The following is a 25,182-nucleotide window of genomic DNA, read 5'->3' as shown; positions in this document are numbered from 1 at the left end:
TCTGAGAGCTCTCACTTGGAGTACTAGGATCTGATGGTTCTGGAGAAGCTTAAAATAACAATATATGAAAATCAGTACCACGGTGGCCGTAGGAGAAGCGGCGACTCAAATACACCGAAATCCTCAGGATCAGGAAAGAGTCTGTTCTTGGGTCCCCAAAGGCCAGATGCAGATGCTCCTCCCTTTGTCCACCAGACCACCCCTGTTCCAGCCTTCTCTCACAACCCCTTCCTCAATAAAGGGGCCCCGGAGCCTCTTCTCCTATGAGCTCCAACAGCGTTTACAAGCTTTTGTGGGTGTTCCCCAGGACCAGCCGTGCAATGAATGGACGGGTCCACGGCCAAGGGCTCACTGGTCCAGAGCAAGTGTCTTTTGTCAATTTTAGGGTTAATACGTTCTTTCCGTACTTAAGACCACAGGGACAGGATGTAAGAAGTGGTATTTACAGCTCTTGCAGGGGATTAGTAAGTTATTTCTGTTGTAAGGCTAACACACGTTAGGTTCTTACTTTTGCCCATCACCGGGAAGAGCACCACACACCCTTAACTCTTAGCTTTCACACAATCCTGTGAAGGGCATCCCGTCTCTAGGTCCACTGCCCAGATGAGGAGCTGCGGCTCAGTGAGATGGAGCTTCTCACCTAAGGCTGCCCTGTGGGAAGGTGCCCGCCACCCGGGCAGCTCAGCGGAGTCTCTTCCCGTTTTACGTGGGGATGGATTGACTTTAAATCCCCAAATCCCGGGGCAGCCAGGCGGCTCACCATTTAACTGTCCCGTACTGAATTATTATTATTTTTTATTGCAACCGATAAAACACTGGAGGCCTGGACATTGTGTTATAGTTCCATGGGTCTTCCTCTATTTCAGAATAAGGTAAACGCACTGCCGATTTATATGTGGAAAATGATGATGACATAATGGAAATATATGGGAACCTCCACACAGAGCAAGCACGTATGGGTTTACACGTGTGCGGATGTGTGCTTTCAGTGCAATCATGTAAGGGCCTTGCCATCCCATTCTTTCCCTCTGAACAGCTACCTGCTGATTCCTGTCTTCTTAGTAGAAGGCACTGGATGTACAAGATACTAAACAGACAGAACATAGGGCCTGTCAGAAGTCGGGCCTTACAGAAGAGCCTGGGGCTTAATTAGCGCCCTAGCAAGGGGCACACCACTCTTAAGATCTTGAGGCAGCTGCTTTGCCACCGTCTGAAATCACTATACTGGGAAGGAGAACGTGTCGTTTAAAATCACCACTTGAATGCTTTCCTGCACTAGTGTTAAAACCCCCAGAAAGGCTCCTGGCTCAGCACTATGACAGCCCCGCCCCAGTCCTGCCCTTGCTCCTGTCCTGGGGGGTCCACACCCTCCCCTGCCACCCCCCCCACCCCCCGCCCCAGCGGGTCAGCCTCGCTCCGGGCCAGCACCACCGGTGAGCACCGCGTCAGGAAGGACGTGAACAGATTGGGGACGGTTGGAGGCCCAGGGCAACCTACTCTATTCTTTTTTTTTTTTACATCTTTATTGGAGTATAATTGCTTTACAATGGTGTGTTATTTTCTGCTTTATAACAAAGTGAACAAGCTATACATATACATATATCCCCATATCGCCTCCCTCTTGCATCTCCCTGTCCCTCCCTATCCCATCCCTCTGGGTGGTCACGTGCTATGTGGCTGCTTCCCACTAGCTATCTATTTTACATTTGGTAGTGTATGTATGTCCATGCCACTCTCTCACTTCGTCCCAGCTTACCGTTCCCCCTCCCCGTGTCCTCAAGTCCATTCTCTAGTAGGTCTGTGTCTTTATTCCTGTCTTACCCCTAGGTTCTGTAAACGTTTCCTTTTCAATTTTTCTCAACGTGCTCTGTTTCTGAACGGTCTATCTCCTTACTTACAAGGACCTAAGCCCATTCTGAGGACTAGGAATTTTATGTGAAGGCATGGGCAGGGTACCTGCTGGGGCGGGGGGGGGGGGCTCTGAGGGATAAGGTGGTGCAGGCCTCCTTCCTGGAGCTGCCAAGAATCTCGGGCTCCTTGGCTTGCAGACACGTCACACCAAGCTCTACTCTTCACACACCTTCCTCCTTCTGTGTCTTCCTAAACTTTTAGAAAGCCTGTCCTTACAGAATTCAAATCAATTAAAAGTCATCAGCCGGGGACACAATAAACAGTGTTACATGGCCTTTATAGAATTAATGCATTTGTGCATGGGGGAGAAGGCAGGATAAGGGCGCCCACAGCTGTCCACAGGCGGGTCCCCAGGATCTGTGAATGTGTTTCCTTCCACGGTGACAGGCACGTTACAGATGCGATGAAGTTAACGACCTCGAGATGGGAGATGCTCTAGGTTATCCAGGTGGGCTCCATGAGACCACGAGGGTCCCAATAAGTGGAAGATGAAAGCGGGAAATCACAGATTTGGCTACGGAAGCAGAGGTCATGACCTAATCGCTGGAAGGGGACACGAGCCCGGGGACATGGGTGGCCTCCAGAAGCTGGAAAGGGCAGGGAACAACTGTTCTCCTAGAGCCTCCAGAAACCTATTTCAGATTACTGACCTCTGAAACTGTAAGAAACTAGATTTGTGGGCGGTTTTTTTTTTAGCCTCTGAAAAATTTGTTATAGCAGCCACAGAAAACTAATACAGTCGCATGGATCCTGAAGCAGAAGAAATTATTCAAGGTGCTGCTACCTTGTGTTATTTAGGAAAATTGGCCGAGTGGGCTGACTATCCGGCAAGGGTCCCATGGGTGACACGGTGGCTCCTGGGGCTACCGTCACTTGTACTCAGCTGCAGGGAGTCAGGGGGGAACAGGGGCAGCCGCCGTGTCAAACTGCAGGGCCACTCATGCCAGATTTGCGGATCCGGTGATGCCTGCTGCTGGGTGGATGGCTCGGCCCTGCGCTGGTGCCTCTCACAGCTCCGTGACGTCTGCCTGGGTGCGTAGGAGGAAAGAGAGGCCTCCACACGCACCCCTCTAAATCATTATGGATGTTTGCTAAGTCATCTTCTTACCAACTGTTATGTGGTCGTCCAAGTCAACAACCCCGGGATTATCCCACTCCTCTGCCCTTACAACCTGCAGCCCACCCATGAGAAAGCCTTTGACCTCGACCGTCACAAGAGCATCCAAATCAGAGCGCGTCTTGCCACCGCTACCCCTCCTGCCACCCACTCCGAGCTGCAGTCTCTCCCACTGGAATACTGACCGCAGCAGCTGCCAGCGGGTTCCCTGATGCCATCCTGCTCCCCTGCAGGGAGCTCTCCACACAGCAGCCACGTCCGCTGAGAAACACAAGTCAGATCACGTCACTCCCAGGATAGAAACCTTCCCATGTCTTATCACGATACAAGGAATAGGACACAAGCACTTTACCACCGTTCCCGTCACGATCTGGCGGTCCCACCTCATCTTCTGCTACTTTTTCTCTCGGTGTGCCCCAATCCGACCTTCTTGCTATTCCTCAAAGACACCATTCCTGCTTAGGGATTCTGTCCTGGTATAACGTCTGGGGGCTCTAAGTCGGGGTCTGCAGTGCCGACCTTACAGGACCCGTCTGGGAACGCCAACAGCCCAACACCTGGAGGCCCAGGGTGCTGTGGAAATATATAGGAGTCCCTAAACAGAACCACCCTTTGTCTGGGTAGTTTGTGTTCTTATTTTTGAGTTGTGAGAGCTTATATATTCTGGATGTAAGTGCTTTGTCAGATGAGATTTGCGAGTATTTTCTCCTGGTCCTTTCATAATATTCTTCACAGGGTAACAATTTTTAATTTTGATGAAGTATAACATTAATCTTTTCTCTTACACATCATGCTTTTGGTGTTGTATCTAAGGACTTTTCGTGTAAACCAAGGTCATGAAGATTTTTATCCTATGGTTTACTTCTAAGAGTTTGATCATTTTACATTTTAGTCTGTGATCCAGTTTGACGTAAGTTCTGTGCAGAGCATAAGGTTATAGGTTAATTTTTTTGTATATAGATGTCCAGTTGCTCCAGCGCCATTTGTTGAAAAGACTGTCCCTTCTCCACTGAATGGCCTTTGCATGTTCATCAAAACCAGTGGCCGTTTGCCTGGGTGTATTTCTGGACTCTCCGTCTGTTCCATTATGTCTGTCCTTTTGCTGAGACCACATCGTCTTGATTACTGAAGTGTCAAAGGATACCTTAAGATCAGGTAGTGTTATACCTCCAACTACTTTTTTGTTTTCTTTTAAATTTTATTTATTATTCGAAAGCCATACACAAGTAATATAGAAAATTTGGAACTTACAGGAAAACCAAAGAGAAGAATTACAATTACTTTACTCCACCATCCACAGATAACCATTATTATTAACATTTTGGAATATATCCTCAGTCTTTTTATCGTTTTATGTATGCAAGTACACACCTATATTAAAAGAAAAAACCAAAATTGAGATTACATAATACTCACTACTTTTATAACCTTTTTTAATGTTCAAAGAGCATTTTTCTTTCTAGTCAAATGTTCTTCTACGTGACTTTTAAGGGCTGTGCAGTACTCTGCCATCTAGATGGATACACAATAATTTACTTCAGCAATTCCCTATTGAAAATTTTCATTACAGCAGAAAAGAAACGAACCTCCAATCAGACAGTCGCTTTCCTTTTTTCCTCTATTGCAATGCTGGGATGAACATACTATAAGTAAATCTTTAATGATCTTGTTAAGATAAATGACCGAATGTAGAATTATGAAGTCAAAGGCCATGGAAACTTTTAGGATGTTTGCCACTATCTCCAAACTGACATCAGGAAGCCTGGACCACCTGGTACCCCATATGCAATGTGTGGGGTGTTATTTTAGTATTACTTTGCCGATAACTGCGTCTTATTTTCCTGTTGCCGTTTGCTGCGGGAAAAGTGCTCTCCTTTCGTTAGTTACTAATGAAGCACACATTTCTCCCCATGGTTCTATCCGTCTGGACGTCGGTTATGAGTCGGCAGGTAGGTCCTCTCACCGCCGGCTCCTGTTCCTTGAAGCTGTGTGTATAAAAATCCCAGGGTGGGGAAGTGGAAGCAGGATGAAGCCAAGGACACCTTCACGTGGCCCCATCTCTGGGCCGAGTGGGAAGACTGGAGACAATCGGAGAGGCGAGTAGATGGCTGGATGCTTGCCCTGGATGGCAGTGGCTGTCACCCTCCTCCTGGGGCGCTCCTGGTCTCTGTGGGTCCCTCTGCAGGATGCCCAGGCGGGCCTGTGCTCTCCGGGCCTGGTCCTTCCCGGGCCTTCCGCTTGCCGCTGTGCCCCCAGGCTGCTACTCCTCATTTCTGCCCCAGGACGGGTGAGGATGGCAGAGCTGCAGGGAGACCCTGCGGCCAGTGAAGCCAGGAGGGGGAGAAAGGACAGAGCGAGGTCCAGGGACAGAGCGACCTTTGCAGCCTGCGAGTGGACTCAGACCGCCCACCCCCTGGACCGCAGTCCCGCACACATCCAGCTTAGCCTGCAGAAGCGTGGGTTCAGTGACCTGCGGGCCCCTAAATCTCTCTGTTTCTCATAAATGGAGACTAGGACCCGGCTCCCTACACACCTGCTGCCCCCAAACAGAGCAAACAGCTTCCTGCAGCCCCTGAACTTAGTCACCATCTCAGGCCGGGAGCCTGGGCCAAGGCCCAAGCACACCAGAGCGCAGGAGTGAGACTGGGTCAGGAGCTGGGGGTGGCAGGTTTACACCGCCTGATGCCCCAGAGGGGGTCACGTCCCACAGCCCACCTCTCCTGGATGACGGAAGGGAGAATTTCCTGCCTGCACAGGCCTGAGCTGAGTCTCACACACTGTTCTGCAAAGTAAAGTGAGGGAAGAAAGAGCAGGGGCCGCCGGAACGCCACGGGGCCTGCGACCTGCACTGGGGTGTGTGTGGGGGGAGCCCGGGACCACCTTTGCCTGCTGGGAGGTCAATGCAGAGGCTGCGCTGCCACCAGCCCCTCCCCAGCTCCCCGGGCCAAGGTCAGAAGTGGGGAGGGCAGCAGCTTCTGCGAAAGCTGCTTTGTTCCCACTGCAGCCGGAGGAGTGCCCGGGCTCTGAGTCTGCACAGGAGGCTCTGATTCCCTCGGGCAGGCCCAGCTCTGTGATTCCCCACCTCGGGTGGAGAAGTGGAGATGCGGGCGGGTCTGAGGGTTCCATGCAGAGGTGAGTATCCCTGAATCCAGAGTCTGGGCCAGGCTGAGGAAATAAATACCGGGAAAGACAAGAGCGGGGGATGACTGCTCAGATGGGAGCCTCCGTGTGACCTTCTCCCTGAAGAGGAGCTTACTTTAGGGTGTCGCCTGGAGAGGCCACTAGGAAAGGATGGGCACAAGGAACAAGGGTGGGGGGACACCTGGGTAGAGGGGTGGATGGGGTTTCCTGTGTTCCACACAAAGACCAGCCAACCCTGCTAGTCAGAGCCTCTCCCCAACCCCGTTCAGCTGGGCTCTCTAGTCTGCAACTCTTCTCTCTGGCTGGTCAGGCTGGCTGAAGGCTCTCCAAGGGGACAGGGTCCCCTTCCAGAAGGGGTCACCACTCCCAGCTCCGCCACCTTCCAGATGAGGGGAGGCAGCTCCTGTCCCTGGAAGCCAGGGGCAGGGGGCATATGCCTCCAGCTCTGTCCTTCTCTTTCAAAACTGTTTCATCTACTCTGTTCCTTTTTCTCCATATACACATCTTAGAGTCAGCTTGTCTATATCATCAAAGAATTCTCCTGTGAGTGTGAGTGGGAATGTGTTAAAACTGCAAATCATTTTGGGGAGGAATGGCATTTTAACCATACCGAGTCTTCCAATCCATGCGCACGGTATGTCTCTCTGTTGTTTGAAATCAGTGTTTTGTTGTTTCCAGCACACAGATCCTGCACATCTTTTGATGTTAGACTTGTACATAAATACCTCATTGTTGACCTTGTATTACTGTATCCTTGTTTCCTGACAATTTGCTGAACTCACTTATTAGTTCTGAGAGCTTTTTGGTATAGATTTCTTGCAACTGTCTACATAAGCAATCATACTGTCTAAGAACAGAGGTAGTCTCACCTCTTCCCCTCTAACCTAAATGCCTTTTATTTCGTTTTCTTGCCTTATTGCACTTAATCCATTCACTTACGTCATGTGGGCAAGGCTCCTCCCTCAGGGCAGGAAGGCCCAGGCGGGGAGTCTTGTCTGAGCACTGGAATTTTATCAAATAACATGTTTTACTTCCTGCTTTGCTCACAGATAGTGGTTAATCCCACAGAGAGTGGTTAATTCCACATATGGTTACCAGAAGTTAAATGTGCACCTGGCTCCATTTCTCTGTGTGATTCGTGGGAGAACATTGGCAGGACACGGAGCAGAAACACAGGGGGCACCCAGGCAGCGGCCTCCACGCCTGGCAGCAGTAAACGCTGGCCCTCATGTCTGACCTCCCTGCTGGCTCTACATTCCAGGAGAACAGGCTGGGCACAGAATCAAGTACAGCTGCCTGGCCTCATAAAATATAAAGAACATCTCTCCCTCTGAGACACCAGGGAAGGAAGAGGTGACTGATAAACAGACAGAGACACTGTGAACTGGAGAGAAAGCAAACAGGATACTTATTCACGGAAGCTGGAGTTATTAATGACAGTTCATACAAATAAATGTGGATCGGTACTCAGACTCAATTAGGTAAGGTAATTCCCAGTTGCCGCCAATGCAAATAGGACTTCTGGGGGGAACTGCAGCCTTCTCCACTTCATGACTCTAAGCACTAATGTCCTAAACCTCTTGTACTGACCGATGCAGGGTTAAATCATGATAAGGGAAAAAGACCACCGCTGTTCTTGAAAATATATCTACAGTTTGTTTGTGTATTATAATTCTACCAGTTTAAATTAACACAGTATTAATATAACACCATGCTTAGGGGAAGAAGAAGGGAGGGTGTGTACTTAGCAGATGCAAAATGGAAACACAAGTAACAAATGATGCTACCCTCAGACAGCAACGCTTTGGAGTGACCACAGGTTGGGTATCAAAGTAAAAACAGAAAGAGTAACAAACAATTTCAATTTCAAGAATAATGAAAACAATGATTACCCCCCCCACCCCCCACAGGGCTTCCCTGGTGGCACAGTGGTTGAGAGTCTGCCTGCCGATGCAGGGGACACTGGTTCGTGCCCCGGACAGGGAAGATCCCACATGCCGTGGAGCGGCTGGGCCCCGTGAGCCATGGCCGCTGAGCCTGCGCGTCCGGAGCCTGTGCTCCGCAACGGGAGAGGCTGCAGCGGTGAGAGGCCCACGTACCACAAAAAAAAAAAAAAAAAAAAAAAAAAAACCCAAAACCCCAAAACCCTACATTTAATGCAGAGAAATAAGGGCAAGTAATGTTAAAGACAGATATGCATAAGATAAAACATACCCAAACAGGATTAAATGAACATGTTTCACCCTAAGTAAATCCATCTGTGAAAACAATCATTGAATTCTTTTGGCTTTTTAAACCATCATTAACATAGGTCACATTATTTCTTGGTCAAAAACGGAAGAAAGTGCATTTGACTGTGAGAACACGCACTGGGTGTTTTCAGGCCAAGTCTGCCCTATCTTATTTCTGCCCGTGGCTGCCAGGTCTATATCTGGAAGGCTACCTGCCCGTCCTCCTGGGGACCAGCAGTGGCTGGAGGTGAGGAGAGCCAGAGGGGCCGGAGCAGGAGGACAGAAGGCGTGATAACACAGATGCAGGGCCACCACTCAGCCTGACCAAAGCCATGGGACGCCCTGTTTCAGGACACTAACCCAAAAGCGTACTTCGCTGACGCAGCGGCTTACCCGTTCGAAGGAGAGAATCCAGCAGCCGCTTGCGATGCCCCGCAGCACGTTCTGGGTGCGGCGGGGCTTCCTGGCGAGCACGTGCGTGGGGCAGCCACACGCCTCCCCGGCCAAGGAGAAGCCCTTCAGTTTATCCACAACCTGGTTGACCACGTTCTGCTTTCTGCCAAATAGGAAGAAAAACCAACGCAATGGATGTGCTTCCTGAGCAGAAACATCGAGGTGATGGCAATGAATTAAAATGTAAAAAACCGGAAGAATTCTACATTGATGTCGGCTATGGTGCTCATGTCAATTTCTTTGCCGTCGACCACTTGAAATGTGGGGAAATAAAAAATTTCAGATCTCAACTCCAACCACCTATTCTAATGGCTGAGAAAACGGTGGCCCCAAGGCTACCAGGGGTTTCCCCAAGTGCCTGGGGTGGGGCAGGCCAGTATCCCACACCAGACCTCCTGACACCTGCCCAGACACCACAGCAATTATTTACTTCTGTGTCCCGTTTGAACCAATTTGTGCATGGTCAGGACCAAGCTTCCCACTCATTTTATTTCGAAAATATAACATTTGCCGAGAGTCAAACACATCGCTTTTCTACTAAGAGGGGGAAAAAGGGGTCCTTTTTATTAAGTCATCAGATCAAATCTCAGGGCAAATTTCACAAAGCTCACCCGTGTTTATCTTCTGGTCTTTCATTCCACTAATGCCTTAAGAACGCTTTTTTTCTCTTTAAATATTCTTCCTCTCTAACTTCCTTCCCAAACAACCCTCTACTTTTCCTCTCCCTCGGTCTCCAGGCAAGTTTTGGAAATCCCCGATGAAACACAAACAATATGTAGGCTTTCTGAGCCACACTATGACGTGCACAGTGAGTTAAGAAATAAACTTCTCTCTTCTCCAAAAATTATCCTCCAAAGGGAAGGAGGCAGGTTTGTCCATGCTTGTGCAGACCGTCTCTGACAATCCCCCATCCCCCGGCATTTCTTATTTTTAACACCAACGAACTTGGGTTTGCCAATCACAAGGACCCGTTTCTCCACTTGTGAAATGAAAGGCTTGACCTCTACTCTGGTGAGAAGTTCTCAGGGATCCCCAGGGTACAGAAGATGGATGGGTCAAGGCTGGGTCCCATCACCACTTCAACCAGAGGATCTGTGCTTATTGGGGTTGTGGAAAATATTAAACTGGGGGGACAAAAGGCAAAGAAAAAAACAAAAAGAAGTGAAAACCTCTAACCCAGATGCTCTTCAGAAACCTCGCTCGTTGCTGCACATCTATGATTTTCTCATTCCAAGTCTGGGAGCTGCTGGCTGTTTGCAGATGTGCTAATCAATAACAAGGATCTTTTCAAGACACGGCTAATCAATATGGCCTCAGAACGTGTCTAGGTCTTGTTCTTACCTTCAGACAAGAAGTATATGTGGGGCAAGAAAGAATAAAAAAGAGGAGATGGCCTAAAGGAAGAGTTTGATTTTCAAACCTTCAACTGGGAAAATAACTAGTTATCACTGTTTTTAATTTGGGGCAAAAATATAGACTTTTAAAAATGCTAGACCCAGGGCTTCCCTGGTGGCGCAGTGGTTGAGAGTCCGCCTGCCGATGCAGGGGACACCGGGGTTCATGCCCCGGTCCGGGAAGATCCCACATGCCACGGAGCGGCTGGGCCTGTGAGCCATGGCCACTGAGCGTGCGCGTCCGGAGCCTGTACTCCGCAACGGGAGAGGCCACAGCAGTGAGAGGCCCGCGTACCGCAAAAAAAAAAAAAAAAAAAAAAGCTAGACCTGTATTCAATATTCATTTCTGTACTGGACTAGTTAGGATGACCAATATATTTCACAAGACACTAACAGAAATTGTGAGTGTTCTCCTTTTTCACCAGATAATGTGGTTTGAACAACCAGCCCTTTTAGCTTCATGCCACAGGTGGAAAGGGATCCCACTACAGAAAGTGTTGGAAGCGTGCACTCTTTTTGCAGCCTGTTTTTCACTGAGATGCCCCAATGTTTTGATAAATGTCTTAAAGCCCTAAAACCTCAGATAGATATAAAAAACACAGTTTTCCCATTTGAACGAGAATTCAAAAATCTGTTGCAAAGAATATGGCACTGTATTTTTGTTGGATGTGCTATATCGTGCTAAAAGTTTAAGGATGGTGATAAGAGCACGCCAGCAAGCTGTGAACGCTCCCACAAGATGTGCACACAGCTGCTTTAACGCAGCGGCAGGAAGCTTACCGCCAAAGCGTTTCTTTAAGACCTTTAAGGGAAATGCTTCCACCAGTGAGCCTCCACTTACGGGGCCTTCATGGGGTGGGGATGGTGGACAGGCAGAGCCAATAGGTACGAGACAACAAGAGGAACAGCAAATACTATAACGCCTCTAAATGCTGTCCAAACCACTCAAGAGGTCTTCAGGGCTGAACTGTTCACAGTCATTTAACTCTTTTATTTCCAGTGATCTTCTAACTCCAATACTAATTATATAGAGTAACAGCAATACAGCACAGAGGTATGAGCTGCCCAAGAGCACAGCAGCACAGTATATGAACAAAAACTCTAAAATTTTATATTGAGTAGAAAGTTATCAAAACAATGAGTACTTACTCAGATGGCATGCTTGTCATGACTAATGTTCTTGTTGGCTAGAGATGTCAAAAGAGAAGGAACAAAAAACAGTCAAAAATATAAAAAATATTTTTCCCACAGAAATAAACTTTAATATGTTTTCTGAAAAGTTACATCACTTAAAAGTAAACATTTAAGCATATATCAAAAGAAAAAAACTTTATATTCCTGGAAAAAAAATAGCCCAAGAGATAGAAACTCAGACACTATCCCCAAACCAACCCAAAATAATCCAGGATGTGAGGTGGAAGAGAAAAAAAGTTTCCCTCCTGAAGTTCGTTCTACCAGTTGGCTAGCAGACCTCCAAAAGTGCCCAACTGTGAATAAACTTCCAAGGAAGGAGAGGGTAAGAAAGGCACTTTTCTTGCAGGCTTAGAAACCATTTTTCCTGAGGCTTCTAGGCAACCATTTTCTTGTCTTGGACATAGGTACACAGTAATGTGTGTACCTGAGTCAAGGAAATTCTTTAACTCCTTCCACACAAAAGCACAGATAATGGGACTGCTTATTTATGTGCTGGCATCTCCCATTAACTGGAAATGTAAATTTTTAAAAATAAAAGTTTAAATGTACTTTTTACTTATATAAGAAATGCATGCTGATGGCAAAGAATTAAATGCTTTAAAAATATGTAATTAGATATATAAATTCCCCCCTAGTTCCACCAGCCAGAAATGACAATCATTTAATATCAATAATTTGGTATATATTAAGCCAAATGTTGTTTATTTAAAAAACAAATGTGAATACACATTATTCATACGCTCTTTCAGCTCATACGATGTACTTCGAATGCATCCAGCTGCTTGGTATAACCACGAACCCACCACGGCACACGCGTCGGTGCCCTGAATGGTCCTGTGCATGAATGAAGAGGAACCAAAGAGACCCAGAGGACCTGGGGACACGTGGGACTGAAGGGCCTGTGAGCCCCATGGGTGTATTGAGGGAGCGTGGAGGAAGAGGTAAGACGAATGAAAAAGATACTCAGAGGAAGCCCTCTCACAAGTGGCACACGAGCCACCCAACAATGGATGACGCTGCCCTATCCCTAGGTAACCCTCTGGATCATCCTGTGTCCGCGCTCCTCTGTTTCGGGGCCGAGCGGAACATGAGCACAGCTCCCTGGGTTGAGTCTGGAGACAAAACCTTCACGGAGGAGTCTCATCACTGAGCACGAGTCTGGCTTCAGTGTCACCCTGGAACAATGACTACACAGGCCCAGTGGTGTGGCCACATCCAAGTAAAACCCAGAAGGAGGCCATTCCAGGGCACTTACTTTCCTCTGGGGAACCATCCAAGGACACCTGTAAGGTTTCATCCGTGGGGAACACTCGTTTCTAGAGCGAAGGGATGGAGGGGAATGGGAAGAGGAAGTTCTCCTGACTTGGGCATCACTAGGCTTCGTCTCCGCGCCTGAGCCTCAGGCTGCTTCTCTTCTTTACCTACACTCACTCCCCACGTGGCCTCTCACACGACCTCTGGGCTTCATACAGCAGCAACACGCCGAGCAGCCCCAGTTCCACATCTCCAGCTCAGAGCTACTCCTTGGTGCCCTGACTCAAAAAGACTCTACTGTCTATCTGACTCCTCTGTCAGGAGGGCCAATAAGGATCTCAAATGGGACGTGTCCAAACCCAAGCCACTGCTCTAGTCAGGCAATCAAGCAAGAAAAAGAAAGAAAAGCCATGCAAATGGGAAAGGAAGAAATAAAACTACCTCTGGTCACAGATGAGAAGATCTTACATGCAGAAGACTCTAAAGAATCCAGCAAAACTGTTAGAACGAATGAATTTAGGAAAGTTGCAGGAAACAAAAAAAAGGCACAAAACTTAGTTGTATTTCTATAATTAGTCATGACAAATCTGAAAAGGAAACTAAGAAACCAATCCCATTTGTATAGCATCAAAAAGAATAAAATACTTAGGAATAATTTAATAAAGAAGATGCAAGCCTTGTACACTGAAAATTTTTTTGAAAATTGCTGAAAAAATTAAAGATGACCTAAATAAATGGAAAGACAGCCTGTGTTCATGAATTGGAAGACTTAATATTATTTAGATGACAATACTTGCCAAAGCAGATTCAATATAATCTCTATAAAAATTCCAATGGTAATTTTTGTAGAAATGGAAAAATCCATCCTAAAATTCACATGGAATTCCAAGGAAACCCAAGTAGTCAAAACAATCTTGAAAGGGAACCACAAAGATGGAGGTCTCACACTTTCTAATTTCAAAACTTACTTACAGGGACTTCCCTGGTGGCACAGTGCTTAAGAATCCTCCTGCCAGTGCAGGGGACGCGAGTTCCAGCCCTGGTGGGGAAAGATCCCACATGCCACAGAGCAACTAAGCCTGTGTGCCACAACCACTGAGCCTGCGCTCTAGAGCCCACGAGCCACAACTACTGAGCCCACACGCCTACAGCCCGTGCTCCGCAACAAGAGGAGCCACCGCAATAAGAAGCCCACATACCGCAACGAAGAGTAGCCCCCACTCGCCGCAAATAGAGAGAGCCTGCACGCAGCAACGAAGACCCAACGCAGCCAAAAATAAATAAAAATAAATCAATCCATACAAACAAAACTTACGACAAAACTACAGTATTCAAAGTGTATGGTACTGTCATAAGGATAGAAATGAAAACAGAATTGAAACTCTGGAAATAAACCCTCACATCCATGGTCAACTGATTTTTTACAAGGTTGCCAAGACTATTAATGGATAAAGAATAGTCTCTTTGACAAATGATGCTGAGAGAACTAGATATCCACATACAAAAGAATAAAACTGGATCTTTGCCTTACACTATATACAAATTTAACTTGAATAGACATTTCTCCAAAGAAGATAAGCAAATGGCCCACAGCACATGAAAACCAGTAGTCATTAGGGAAATTCAAACCTAAACCTAATGGGATACCACTTTCTAGCTACCAGGATGGTTCCAACAACAAAAACAACAACCAAAAAAGAAAGCCTCCCAAAACAACAAGTGTTGATGATGGTGTGAAGCTGGAAGCCTCATAAGCTGCAGGCTGGAATATAAAATGATGCAGCCACTGTAGAAAACATTTGGTGCTTCCTCAAAAAGTTAAACACAGAATTACGATACGACCAGCAAATTTGCTCCTGGAATACATCAAAAAGAATTGAAAACAAGGACTCATATACTTGTATGTGAATTTTCACAAGAGCATTACTCACAGGAGCTAAAAGGTGAAAACGACCCAAGTGTCCATCAAGAGGTAAATGGATAAACTAAATTTGGCACATACATACAATGAAATATTACTCAGCCATAAAAACGAATGAAGTTCTGATATATACAACATGGATGACGCTTGAAAACATTACGCCTAAGAGAAAAAAGCCAGACATAAAAGGACAAATATTGTGTAATTCTACTTCTAAAATATCTAGAATAAGTAAGTTCATGGAGACAGGAAGTAGATCAGAAGCGACCAGGGTCTGGGGGTGGGGTGGGAACCCGGAGTTATTGCTTAATGAGTACAGAGTTTTAGTTTGGATTGAGGAAACTGTTTTGGAAATAGCAGCGATAGTTGTACAACACTGAATACTGCCACAAAACTGAACACTTGAACATGGTTAAAATGGCAAATTTTTCTTACATATATTTTACCATGATAAAAGAAAACAACTAAACTACTGATCTTCTCTCCCAAACCTACTTCTTCCACAGCTTCATTTGTTAATGGCAATTCTGTACTTGCTCAGGTCAAAAGCATTTTCATCATTTTTGACTCTCTAATTTTTTCTCATGCCCCACACATCCAACTGTGACCTGAAACAAGAAGGCTGCCAGATATTTCTCCAGAAAGAGGGGTTTATTCAGGATCAGCAGAAAATTGCAATTCCACGTGGGCAACCACAGCGGGTCACGTGCAAGTCCCCTCGGGGCAAACAAGGGAGAATGGCTTTTATAGAGGGAAAGCGGAATTGGGAGGGCTATCTCAACAGAGTCCATGGCTTGTCCCTGGCTGAGTCCCTGCCAGGAAAGAAAAGGAGTCCCTCTTCTTCCTGCTGGGCTCTGCTATCATTGCAGGGCGTCATGGGGTTTCTGTTTATTAATTTCGTGTACAATCCATTGACACATCCTATCAACTCAACCTTCCACATGTATCCAAAGTCTGACCCCTTCTCATCACCTCCACCCCTAACATCCCATGTCTCACACGGATGAAGTGATGTTACTGTCAAAGCCCCTTAGATCATCTCCTTGCCAAAATCCTGAGCCTCCAATTTCAATACTCAGCATAGAAGCCAGAGTCGTACTATTTAGACTTAAATTAGATCATTTCACTCCAATGGCGTCACATCTCACTCTGAGTACAAGGCCCTTTACAAGAGTAAATGTATCTGCTTATCTGATCTTATTTTTTTAATTTATTTATTTTATTTACTTATTTTTGGCTGTGTTGGGTCTTTGGTGCTGCACAGCACGTGGGCTTTCTCTAGTTGTGACGAGCGGGGGCTACTCTTCGATGCGGCGCGTCGGCTTCTCATCGCGGTGGCTTCTCTTCTCGCGGAGCACGGGCTCTAGGCGCGCAGGCTTCAGTAGTTGTGGCACACGGGCTCAGTAGTTGTGTCTCATGGGCCCTAGAGTGCAGGCTCAGTAGTTGTGACGCACAGACTTAGTTGCTCTGTGGCATGTGGGATCTTCCCGGACCAGGGCTCAAGCCCATGTCCCCTGCATTGGCAGGCGGATTCTTAACCACTATGCCACCAGGGAAGCCCCTTATCTGATCTTATAAATTAGAAACTGGAAAGTATATCCAGTATAATTCTCTTGATTAATCAAGGAAGCTCCTTAAAAAATGACATGTACTGACTGATATTAGAAATGAACAAAAAATAAGATGGTTGATGGAGAAATGGATAGATATATGATAAAGTCAATATAAGAAAGAGTTGGGAATTCCCTGGCAGTCTAGTGGTTGGGACTCCACACACTCACTGCCAAGGGCCCGGGTTTGATCCCTGGTTGGGAAACTGGAATCCCACAAGCCTAGTGGCACGGTCAGAAAAAAAAAAGAGAAAGAAAGAAAAAAAAAAGAAAGAGAGTTGGTTGTAGAAGCAAGGCTGGAGGAAAAAAATGAGAAATACTTTTAAATGGAACAAAAGATTGTTGGGTGTCTTCAGTGGAAAACTGCACTGTTTGTCACACTTACCCTTCAGGGTCACCCGATTCTATGGGGTTTATGCCTTTCGTTGTTTTTGAGCTACTTTACAACTCTGTTTATTGTAGAAAACTGAAAGTAATGCAAATAATTCTTATCTATAGAAATGCAAAGTCTGTCCCAAGGAAGTTTAACTGACTTTTGGGGAAAAAAGCCAGCTCTGGATGTGTTAACAAGGCTATTTCAGAACTCCTGTGGTCCATCAATGCGTCTGCTCTGTGGATTCTCCTCTGAACAGGACAAAACAGCTTTCTGGTTCCATCACTAATTAATGAGTTAAGTAATGCATTCACTTTGTTATTAAGAGAGTTAGGATGTGTCTTTAGAAAAACTTATCTTTTAACGGTCTTGAAGGTCTCCCACTGAGACGCCCAGCAGATTTATCTGAAGAGGTCGATAAACGTCATCACCAGTGAAGGCCACTCCATGGGCAGCTTACATCCAGGCACACCTTTCACTGGCTCCAGAGGTGAATTCAGTGGCAACAGAACATTGCTGACTCTCTGTTTTTCTATTTTAATTGTCCTCTCTAATAGTTTTTTGTTTGTTTCGTTTCATTAATAGCTAAATTATTCTCTATCAGTGGAAACAACGGAAACTGAGCAGGACCCTGCAGGGCCCTCCTGCATACAAAATCCCCTCTGTGTGTCCCCTGTTTCCTGTTTGTAGAAAAAGGCTTTAGTCTCCTAGGCCTTCCCTGAGCTCCGAAGAGCAGACTCCAGCAGTTATTCATTACAGAAGTGAGGGAATGCAGAAACAAAGTTAAATCAGTCAAGAAACAATAAAACTGGGTCCTAGTTCCTCCTCGAGGGATACACATAATAATCTGAAACGTATCTTTGAGCTGTTCTGCAAGAACTAAGACCCCTCCCACCTCCACCCAGGTGGAGGATGGTGACCACATGCTGAGCACAAGCACTTAGACCCCAGACTGGCTGGAACCAGAAGGCTGGTGATTAAGACTCCTAAACTACCACCCTGTTACCTCACCACCAACCAATCAAAAGAAGGCCATGCATCCTGCAGCCCTCCTCCCAAATGCTGCCTTTAAAAGCCCTTCTCTGAAAGCCATCGGGCAGCTCGGGTCCTCCGAGCATGTTCTCTTTGCTGGGCCCTGCAACAGGTGCTGGACTTTCCCTCACCACAGCCTAGCGTCAGTAAATTGGCTTTGCTACATGGTGGGTGAGTGGACCCAAGTTTGGTTCGATAACAAGTGTACAATCTATCCCTTTATTTCTGTTTGAAAACTTTTATAAGAAAAAAGTTTAAACTATTATTCAGGTGAATATTTTGTTAACTGGCAAGGCATATGACTATTGCAAAAACAACTCAAAAGGTCAAGTATCACATTATCCCTTATAGTACTTGAAGTGTAGCAAGCATTCAGCATGCTCTGTTGAGTGGAATAAAATTTCTATACGCAAAAGTCAAGGTATTTTTCCTCCTCTTAGAATGCTATCACTACTGGAAAATACCTTATAACAGTCAATTATACAAAAAGAATATATGAAGCATAAGAAATACAATCAGATGCTAGTAGACCCAGAATAAGACTGCAATTCAGGACAACTTTTTGCAGCTCACTTGTTAGCAATTTCGTATTTGACAGGCCGCTTGGCCTTTCCTTACCTCACATGTCTCATCTAAGAAACGAGACAATGAATTACCCCTAGGGTGCTACGTGATTAATAATTGTGTTGAGAGCAAATATTAATCCTAGCAGCTTTGCAAATTATAACCTTCACAGTGTGTAATATCATGAGAATACAAGCCATTTCGTTTTTTAAAAAACAAATTTATTTATTTTATTTATTTATTTTTGGCTGCATTGGGTCTTCGTTGCGGTGCGTGGGCTTCTCATTGAGGTGGCTTCTCTTGTTGCAGAGCACAGGCTCTAGGCGCACAGGCTTCAGTAGTTATGGCTCGTGGGCTCTAGAGCGCAGGCTCAGTAGTTGTGGCGCACGGGCTTAGTTGATCCACGGCATGTGGGATCTTCCCGGACCCATGTCCCCTGCATTGGCAGGCGGATTCTTAACCGTTGTGCCACCAGGGAAATCCCAAGCCACTTCTTAAGTTAGTCCTTTATCTATGTAACCTTTGCTACATGTCACATTTCAATGAAGGTGATAAAAATGGGGAGAAAGTTCAGCCACTTTTTTCTCTGTTAATGATGATAACCTGACCCTCCTCCACCCCGGCCATGAAATCTGTATGTAAGGTGATATTCATAGCATACAAATCTAATAAAAGTATATCTTATTTAAAATTATTGGAAAAGACCAAGAAAGACCAGCTAACATTTATTAGAACCAACCATATTCAGTGTTGAAAAATTAAATAGTTCTTTAAGACTGAGATCTGGATCTACCTGTCCTATAAGATGCATTCCCAGTCTATTCAAAGTTGATTCTCCATAACAAACTTGAACTTTATCTGATCCCTGTGCCCCAGAACCTAGAACACTGGTAAAGAGCTCTTCCCACCCTGTTATGTTCTTAGAAAAGCATAATTGAAAGGACCACACTGCACTCTCCTTACTCCGAGACAGGACCCACCAACACTCTTCCTCAGTGACTCAGAAAAGCCCTCCTCCATCCTCCCCATGATTCCCATGAGACTTGCTGATGACCCCCTGGTTTACCTGTCTCTGTAGAGCCCCAGGCCCCCTGCCTTTTCTTTGCAATGTTCTTCATTAGTGAACATGCTCCCTATTACATGAGTCTGAATAGAATGATCTTCATTGTCTTGTGCATTCCCATTTTCATGGCTCTGGTGCTGTGACTTGGAAGGGACTGGTCCCATCTCCCCACCCAGGTAACCAGGGCTGAAGGTGTCCTTGTGCACCTTTCCTGAGTGTTTACCCAGGGTCCCAGTGTTAAGTCCAGATCCTGTCCTGAAGTCCAGATTCTTGTCCATTGATACCGTGGTAAGAATTTGATTTTTATTCTTTCTGAGTGTTCACTCTGGTGCCAGCTTCTTTTGGTTTCATGGTCTGATCACCATAAACTGGTTGATGGTTCACAGAGATCTTGTCTTTGTTGCCTGATAGATGACAGAGAATCTGCCTTCTTAGTTTTTTCTGTTTATTTTTCTACCTTCAGCTCAAAACTATTAAGAATTTCATGCCACAAGGAAGGAGATATCTGGACTGAATTTTGTATTTCTGTGTTTATGCCATGAGAGAAATTTTGAGCTATGAGTGAAATTTTAAAATTGAAATTACATGCTCTGTGTGTGTGTGTGCGCGCACGTGCCTGTAATTCAGAAAGGCCATTCTCCCCCCCCCCCTCATCCTGAGAAAAGCATCCTGAGATGTTACCAACTGAGATTATAAAATCTCTTAAAGAAGCTCTTGACTTAGAAATAAGTTGCCTATAAACTGAATATTCCTAAAGTTCTCAAATGTTAAGGAAATTGAACTCTCAGTATTTTAAACAGCGCTAAAAAAAAGTATTCTTTAAAAAAATTTTTTTTGATTTCCTTATTTTTTTTTAAATTGGGATATAGTTGATCTACAATATTATATTAGTTTCAGGTTACAAAACAGTGATTCAAAATTTTTATAGATTATACTCCACTTAAAGTTATTATAAAACATTGGCGATATTCCCTGTGCTGTACAATATATCCTTGTAGCTTATTTATGACGAGCCTGGTCCCTGGCTTACCGGGATCTCAGAGTAAGGGAGTAACTTTGCAGCAGGCCCAAGAAGGACAGGCCACAGTGGGGACCTCAGAAGAAAGCAATTCACCCAAATTTACAGGCACTGCAGGTGAAATCTGACAAGCAGCCCTTGGCTTGGCTTCCCTGCCCCAGGAGGCTTTTAAATGCTACAATCTAAGATTCCTTAGGAAAACATCCTGCAAATCAAACCTAAGGCCTAGACGGTAAGTTACCATTCTTGCTGCACCTATGTAAACACAGCTAACGAGACCAGCCTTATTCTGTGATCATAAATAATCTTTCTTTGATTATTGGGGGAGGGACTATAGGAAAAAATGTTGTTTCTATGGGAAACTCTGCGCTGTTTACAGCACCCCATTCCAGGACTTCAGATTCTAGCCGTGTTCGCTGAGTTATTCTGTACCTCTGTGTAGACTGCAGGGACCTGACGCAGGTGAAAACTCTGTTTCGTCTGGTAGAGATTTACTTGACTTCCTCTTCCTCTGGCCCTATCTGCATACTGGCCCAGATCCTGTTCCCCTGCCCAAACAGCCAGTTCTCCGGGTTTCCTTCACTATCTCGCTACAGGCCCTTCAACTAATGTCTTGGCACCAGCAGGAGCTGGCACCAGTCTGCCCAGACCCCCCACCTGGACTCCAGTTAACCTGCAGCTGGCACTTCTCCCCAGGACCTGAAGGAGCCCTGGGCACTGCAGCCCAGCAACATGACCTCAGGTGGGCAGGGTCCTCTCTGGACAGGCCACAGGATGGTCCGGCACATGCTTTTGTGCGAGAGGTAACCATGCCTGTGGGCAGCCTCGCTCGAGACCCTCAGGACACTTGACAAGCTGTCCTGCAAAACCAACAGATGCTCCTCCAGCAACCCTGAGACCCCCTAGAGCAGGCCCCTCGGGGCTCAGCTCCTGAGTCTTCACTATAATACAACCTTCTACATCAATTTGTTTTGCTCCTTTTTACTTTAGGAATCCCTCTTTTACAACGTCTGCTATCCAGGACCCTAAAGCAACCAACATTTGCCATCAACAGAGGGAACCAACACCAGCAGGAATCCCCTGGAGACCATGAGACCCAGCTTTGCCTCACTCAGAAGGTTTACGATCACTTCCAAGTTCTTTGCTGAGGAACCACATCCTTTGCTCTGGGACTGAGAACGTGGAACCCGAGCCCTGAGCTTCTGGGAAATAGTGCTGGCTAGAAACACACCACCCTCGTGTCTGAAAAGGCTAACCCCAAAGGACCACTCTGCTCTCCACGACCTGCACCACCTCTCTTCCTCCACTGACTCAGATGAGACCATCTTCATTCTTGTCTTTGTTCCCAAAGACCCCTAGCGACGCCCTTGTTCACCCAGCTCTGTGAGACCCCAGCCCTCTCCTTCCCTTGAGTGTTCCCCATTAAAGAATGGCAGTCTGAATACAACCAGCTCCCTAATTTCCGGTGCATTTTGTCTCTCACAACTGCTACACTTTCGTTTTAACTGCCTGGGAACAGAGTTTTGAGAAAGGCTGTGAATACCCAAGACGCAATTGTCTCATTAGCTCTTCTACTGAAGTGTTTTAATTTCAAATGTCAAGTTTGTCCTCTTTGGTCAGTTTTGAATATAAACCCATGAAAACATGAGGAAATCCTTGAATAATTAATGGAAACAGAATGATCCTATCCTTAAGAAGGAATATAGTCAGATACCAAATATTCATTTAGTCAATAAATACTAAATAAGCCAGAATAATCTATCAAGCACAAAACCAGACACCAGAGATACAAAGAACAATGATTCCCGCCCTTACGAGGGTGACAAGCTTTTTGATATAGATTATAATCCAGTCAAATTACAGGTATCATCAGATATACGTATAGTTGAGAGTACAAAGGGAAGAAAACTGTCTGCCTGAAGGGGGAAAGTGGTCAGGAAATCCTGAAGGAAAATGTGACCACGCTAAGGCTTGGAGGGGGAGAAGGAGTTCGGCAGGTAGGGTAGGACAGGATGGCCTAGACAGGAGGATAAGTACGCAAGGAAATGGATGGGACAGAAAATGGCTCCTTTGGGAATCTGAGAGTAGTCTGTACGGATGCACCAGATGTCACTTGGGAGACCAACATTCAGAATAAGACAAATCACTTGGAAATGGTATGAGTTCACAGAGGGAAGACTTTTCCTAGTTCTTAATAGGACGGTGGAGATGATACCCCTCAGTTTATATGTCTTGTGGGAGGTACCACCGATTTTCTCCTTATTTTTGAGACGACATAAGAACTCTTTCATCATCTGCTATAGCTTATGATGGTAAGTTAACAAAACCACCAGACAATTCAAGGTGCAACCTCTGATGTCTTCCAGCACTGCCACTAGCGGGACATGGCTTGGATGTCCAGGAAGTTTACTTGTATTCATGGGTTATCCATGGGTTTAGTTGCATCCATCAGACATGAGAAGAAACAGAAGCATAATGCATGTATCTTAACACTTTGGTTATAAGCATGAAGACCTCACCAATGAAAAAAATACAATGAAACTGTATTATATGGACGACCTCGAGAAAAGTGGAAACCTTTATCTTATCATTTGCAGTATATTAATATAAAATGTAACCTTCCCACTCTTACTCTGCTCACATCTACTCACGGTTAAGCACGGCTAAGCATTTCAGGTTTTCTATTATAGAGTGTCCATTACAAAGAAGAAAAACAACCCTTTTTTGTTTTTAACATTGTTGTTTGTTCGTGAAAAAAGAAAACATAGCACCCTGTCCCTTAAAAGGAAAACACTTGTCCAAATACAGCTATGCAGTAACAAAAGGTAATCAAAGCAAACACTGAGAGGTAATCATGTGAAATAATCCACTAACCAGTGAGGAACAACTCACAAATATGAAACGCTGTACTTAATTTTAGCAAAAGCATTTTCTGGAAGTTCTAAAGTGGTGAGTGGGGGGGGGTGTTGAAGATGAATATTTGGGAAATAACCTAGTTGATTCTGTTTTAATAAGATCAAAGGGAGGTCAAATTAAACAAATGTACTTGTTTTATTAGTGATAAAAAAGAAACTTTAAAAATAAAACATTCTTTGAAATATTTTGGCTTTAGGTACCATTTCATAAGTAAACAGCAGACATGCTTCTCCTAAAAAAAGAAGTGAAGAGATAATCCACACATTTGCCGAAATTACTGATTTCGTTCACTACTAATATAAGCCCATCTAGATACACGGGCACTGCCAGAATAACATGTTTGCATAAATTTTGACTATAGAGAAAAGTAAAAATGAGCAAATCAAATAGAACAAAACAAATTCTAGAAAGTCTTCAAATCACATCCTGAGGATATTCTATTATCTAGATCCCTGGCAGCTACATCATTTAAGTGTCTTCAGAAAGACTCAATCCATGGATACAAGAGATCCCAGCTTTGGGCCTCTCACTGTTGTGGCCTCTCCCGTCGCGGAGCACAGGCTCCGGACGCGCAGGCTCAGCGGCCATGGCTCATGGGCCCAGCCGCTCCACGGCATGTGGTAATTTCCCGGACCGGCGCACGAACCCGTGTCCCCTGCATCGGCAGGCAGACTCTCAACCACTGCGCCACCAGGGAAGCCCGAGATCTCAGCTTTTTAAAATAAGCAGCTCACTAGATGTGTCCTTCATACTGTTGATATCCCTCCCCCCCTTTTTAATTTGATGATAAAGTCTACCCTCTGAAGCTGGGTTCACTGCAGGACATCGGGGCAGAAATCTTTAACGTTCTTATGTGAATCTATTTGTAACTTAATTGTCCCTTCCTTATATCTTTTTTTCCAGAGAATTATAGAGACTTTTAATATTCAGAGTATTTTTCTAAAAAAGGTAATACCTCTCTAAATGTTCTCGAACAATGCAATAATAGAACTGATCAGTAAAGCGTCAGTATCAGTTTTGAATACTCATATGTTGGATAAAGATGAATGTTTATAGTACAAAAAACAAGCATAGAGAAAATGTATATTTGAGCTATGCATCAATACCCAATCTGTTTAAAAAATACACATATATCACCTCACTTATTAAGATCTTTATCTAACAAACTTAACATCTAACACTGAAACTCCCAGGGGTCTACGCGTCTACCCATCTCCTGGCCCTGAACGTATGGGGGACTAGAGGCAATGAAGCCCTAATATCAAGGAGCACACTGTTGTGGACGGAATGTCTGTGCCCCCCAAGTTCCTATGTTGGAATCCTAACCCCAAGGTGATGGTGTTAGGAGGTGGGGCCTTTGGGAGGTGATTAGTTTCTGAGGGTGAAGCCCTCATGAGTGGGATTAATGCTCTTATTAAAGGGACCCCTGAGAGCTGCCTCGTCCTTTCTGTTGTATGAGGACCCAAGGCTGGGCCTTGATCTTGGACTTCAGCCTCCAGAAGTGTTGTTTATAAACCATCCAGTCTGTGGAATTCCATTACAGCAGCCTGAGCAGACCAAGACACCGAGAGTGCCCCGTCTTGTTTTTATGCAATCCATTTTCCACTCAAGGGAACCAGTTTCATGGAGAAACGGTGCCAGAGCAAGGAAAGGAAGCAGGAGCCCAGGTCATCTTAGTGTTCTAGAAGGGAAGGAAGAGCATGAAGGGGAAAGGGGCTGGGGAGAGGGCAGCTCCAAGGGGCTCACACAGGCTCACCCTGGGACCCCCTACCTGAACAAATGACAACCCGCCGAATGACGTGCGAATCTGAGTCCATGGGGCGCGTGGAGGGAGAAGGGACATACAGAGTGTCCAGGAGGGCAGGGGCAGATGGCTGGCCTGAGCCTGGCTCTCATCCCCTGCCCATCACCAGTAGGCAGACAAGGACTGGCTTCAGGGATCGACCCCTGCCATGTGGCCTTTGAAAGAAACTTGCTCTCATTGTTCAGG

General features: G+C 45.5%; 1 protein-coding gene across 1 annotated transcript in view; it reads right to left on the bottom strand.

Moving 5' to 3' along the window:
- The window catches only part of MCPH1 (microcephalin 1), a 101,181-nt gene that overhangs the window by 16,652 nt on the left and 59,347 nt on the right, over positions 1-25,182 (bottom strand). The window contains exons 11-14 of the mRNA XM_079909494.1: positions 19,262-19,469; positions 12,697-12,757; positions 11,397-11,434; positions 8,794-8,956 (exon numbers count right to left, since the gene is read on the bottom strand). Coding sequence (XP_079765620.1) covers positions 8,794-8,956; positions 11,397-11,434; positions 12,697-12,757; positions 19,262-19,469 — 470 coding nt within the window. The remainder of the gene's footprint in view (positions 1-8,793; positions 8,957-11,396; positions 11,435-12,696; positions 12,758-19,261; positions 19,470-25,182) is intronic.

This window comes from Stenella coeruleoalba, assembly GCF_951394435.1.
Source record: "Stenella coeruleoalba genome assembly, chromosome: 21".
Lineage (NCBI taxonomy): Eukaryota > Metazoa > Chordata > Mammalia > Artiodactyla > Delphinidae > Stenella > Stenella coeruleoalba.
The sequence above is the reverse complement of the archived record's forward strand: the minus strand, read 5'-3'. Positions and strand labels throughout refer to the sequence as shown.